Source organism: Solanum dulcamara, chromosome 11 (genome assembly GCF_947179165.1).
Source record: "Solanum dulcamara chromosome 11, daSolDulc1.2, whole genome shotgun sequence".
NCBI lineage: Eukaryota > Viridiplantae > Streptophyta > Magnoliopsida > Solanales > Solanaceae > Solanum > Solanum dulcamara.
In genome coordinates this window covers 27,970,773-27,974,199 of record NC_077247.1, presented here as the reverse complement: position 1 = coordinate 27,974,199, position 3,427 = coordinate 27,970,773, and the positions used below count along the sequence as shown (strand labels likewise).

General features: G+C 30.9%; 1 protein-coding gene across 1 annotated transcript; it reads right to left on the bottom strand.

Moving 5' to 3' along the window:
• Positions 1–2,079: 2,079 nt before the first annotated feature.
• On the bottom strand, positions 2,080–2,768 carry LOC129874576 (dirigent protein 22-like). The gene has a single exon (XM_055949879.1). The coding sequence runs from the start codon at positions 2,752–2,754 to the stop codon at positions 2,182–2,184; it is 573 nt and encodes a 190-aa protein (XP_055805854.1). The 5' UTR covers positions 2,755–2,768; the 3' UTR covers positions 2,080–2,181.
• Positions 2,769–3,427: the final 659 nt, after the last annotated feature.

Genomic DNA, 3,427 nt, shown 5'->3' with positions numbered 1-3,427 from the left:
CACTTAGATACATGTATTTTTTCTATCAGAGAAACTAAAATAGGGAGAGAGGCAAGCGAGATTGGTGAGAAAGGTGAGCGAGATTTGTATGTATCATAGATACATTCGAATCACTCTAAATACACACTAGATACATGTATATGTATGTATCTGACGTGGTTTGCATTTATCTGAGATATCATATACATGCGAGAGTAGCAAGCGAGATGGGAGAGAGGTGACTGAGGCGAGCGAGATTCGTTATGTATCCCTGATACATGCGAATCCACTTGGATACAATGTATATAAAACAAATTACACCTAAATTTAATCACATGTATCCAAAGATACATGCATTTGGATGTATCTGAATGTATATGGATGCACAAAATATGGTAAGATACGTATTATTGCAAATTAGAGTGTACCGAAGTAATTAGCTCCTAAACTAGTGGAATTCATGTAAGTTCCCCTTTTTTAAATAAAGGAGAGAGTTTATTACACACATCACTGAGATTTATTTTTCAAACTAATGAGTGATAGTTTAAACATGAAATTCACACTCCAAATGATTTAGGTATGAAACTTAACAAATATGGATAATTTAGATATATTTTTGACACATCAATCAATTACTTATCCACACTTTTTCTCGTATATATGATAATGAAGTTGAGCACTAAATAAAGAAGGGAAAAGACATAAATTCCCTCCTTAAGTTGTACCGAAAAGTCAGTTACACATTTAAACTATAATGACGACCTATTACATATCTAAAAGTGAAACTATTACATACCTAAACGCATAACACCACTCTCATAGTATGTGGTGTATTACACTCGCTGCTAAGTGGCGCCATGACAGTGCCATGTCATCACCACATCAAAAATTATAATTTTTTATATTTTTTTTCTTTTTTTTATTAATTAACTTTTCTTTTATATAACTATATTTTATACTAATAAACTCTCAATTAATTATTAGTTATCCACCCAATTTTTTTATATTTTTTTCTATTCTTTTCTTTATTAATTAACTTTTTTTATTAACTATATTTTATACTAATTAGCTCTTAATTAATTATTAACCACCCATCCAATTTTTTATATTTCTTTTCTTTTCTTTTATTAACTATATTTTATACTAATTAAATCTTGATTAATTATTAACTACCCATCAATAATTAACCACCCATCCGATTTTTTATATTTGTTTTCTTTTCTTTTCTTTTTTTTATTAATTAACTTTTTTTTTATTAACTATATTTTATACTAATTAAATCCTGATTAATTATTAACTACCCATCAATAATTAACCACCCATCCGATTTTTTATATTTGTTTTCTTTTCTTTTCTTTATTAATTAACTTTTTTTATTAACTATATTTTATACTAATTAACTCCTATTAATTATTAACCACCCATCCGGCCCCCTCCCCTCCCCTATTCTTCTTAATGAGTTTTCAAAGAAAAAAAAATCAAGATTCAAAATGGGGAGTAAATAGAGGTGGGTGTAAAGAAGAAGAGGGTAGATGAGTGTGAAGAAGAAAGGACGTGGGGTGGGATGATTTTATTTTTTAAATTTTTTACTTTAATGGGTTTTGAAAGAAAAAAAATCAAGATTTAAAATGGGAGTAAATAGAGGTGGGTGTGAAGAAGAAGATGGTAAGTGGATGTGAAGAAGAAATGATATGGAGGTGAGGTGCTTTTGTTTTATTAATTTTTTTTGATTGATTTGTATCAGAACCGCTACTCCTTTTCTTTTTTGCCACGTCAGTTGTAGGGGGGGTAATAGTTTCACTTTTAAATAGTTTAGATGTGTAATAGACCGCCATGATAGTTTAAGTGTGTAACTGACTTTTCGGTACAACTTTAAAGGGGAATTTATGCATTTTTCCAAATAAAGAATTAAAAAATAATGCTCAAATGTTAGTTAAAATAACTGACATGTAGCCTAGGTCAATAAATACTGGATGAATCGTCGATACCCAATTTGACGCATTAATACAAGCAGTAAAAGAATGATTTATGTCATTTCATATTTGATACACAAACATTTATAAATTTTCCTGCTAGATCCCAATAGTCAACAAATATTATTTTATTTCTTAATTTTACACATTTACATTATTGGCATTACAAGAAAGTCAACGGACCACAATCAACAATACATTATGAACAATCAAAACAAACAAGGAGATTTCAATAATGCAGAACCACAACATGGTATTCAACTATTGCATTTTGTGTGGTATTATCAGCTCGGTAGGTTTTTGCGGTGGCGATACCTTTTGCTAGCCGGAAAACACCAGAACCACCGACGATTGGCATTTCTCGATACTCGTGAAATATCTTGTTGTGCCCAAGAATACTAAGCGTGCTACCATTGTGCTTACCTTTAGTGAACACAAGGTTGAGAGTCATAAGAAGGCCTATATCTTCAAACGAGGCTGAGCCATAGATCCCTTGGGCTCGGCCTATTTCTTTTGAGTTGGGCTCGGGCTTAACCGTCAAGGGATTGTCCATCATCCTCACTAAGCCAAACAATGTTGGTGATTGAAATGTATTATTGGCTTGTGCTATTTGGATTGCTGATGGTTTCTTTGCAGTCACAGTATCATGAAAATAGAAGTGAAGTTTGATCATTTTTATTTTTGCATGGGGAAGCTTCTTAAACCATATCTCCACTCCTTTTGGACTTTGATCAAGACCATGAGTTGAAGGGAATATTGTTATTGCCAAAAATAAGAAAGCCATCAACAAAAATTTCTCCATTTTCTTTCCCCCTTTATTTCTTTCACTTATACATTCAAATGAACTATAGCTAGCTTCAAATATAGAGACACACACAATTGTTCTAATGTGAGAGAGGGAGGAGAAAATTAAAAAGTGGTTCATGCGCTAACTAATTATTTGAAATCTAATATTCTATGAATATTATAGTACCTTGATGTGTGCTTTACCAATAACAAATATAAATAGAGCTGACTTTTTTTTTAACTTGATGGGAATCAATTCTATAATTAAATAGTACAAGTGCTACTTAATATATAGTAGAAATTTGAAGAGACAGACAGAGAGATGACATGATTAATAATTTTCCACTTGAATAATATAGTATCTTGATGTTGGATTAATAAACTTGCCACGTTCTAGGATGAAACTCGTGAACAGCTCCGAATTGACCAAATGATTTTTTTTAAAAAAAAGTTCTGGGATTGAGTTTGAGGATGCGTCACATGTAGGCTATGTAATATGATTTTTTTTTAGTGGTGATTCAATTAATAGTTATTATTTAAATATATATATATATTTTCATTAATAAAAGCAATTTTTAAGATGAAATCTATTAATTAAGTGGTCGAGAAATCAGGACGTAATATGTCGCTAGTTAATGCTGAATAGTGATTATTTTTAATGGATCTAGTCGACTGAACCAGAAGAAGAC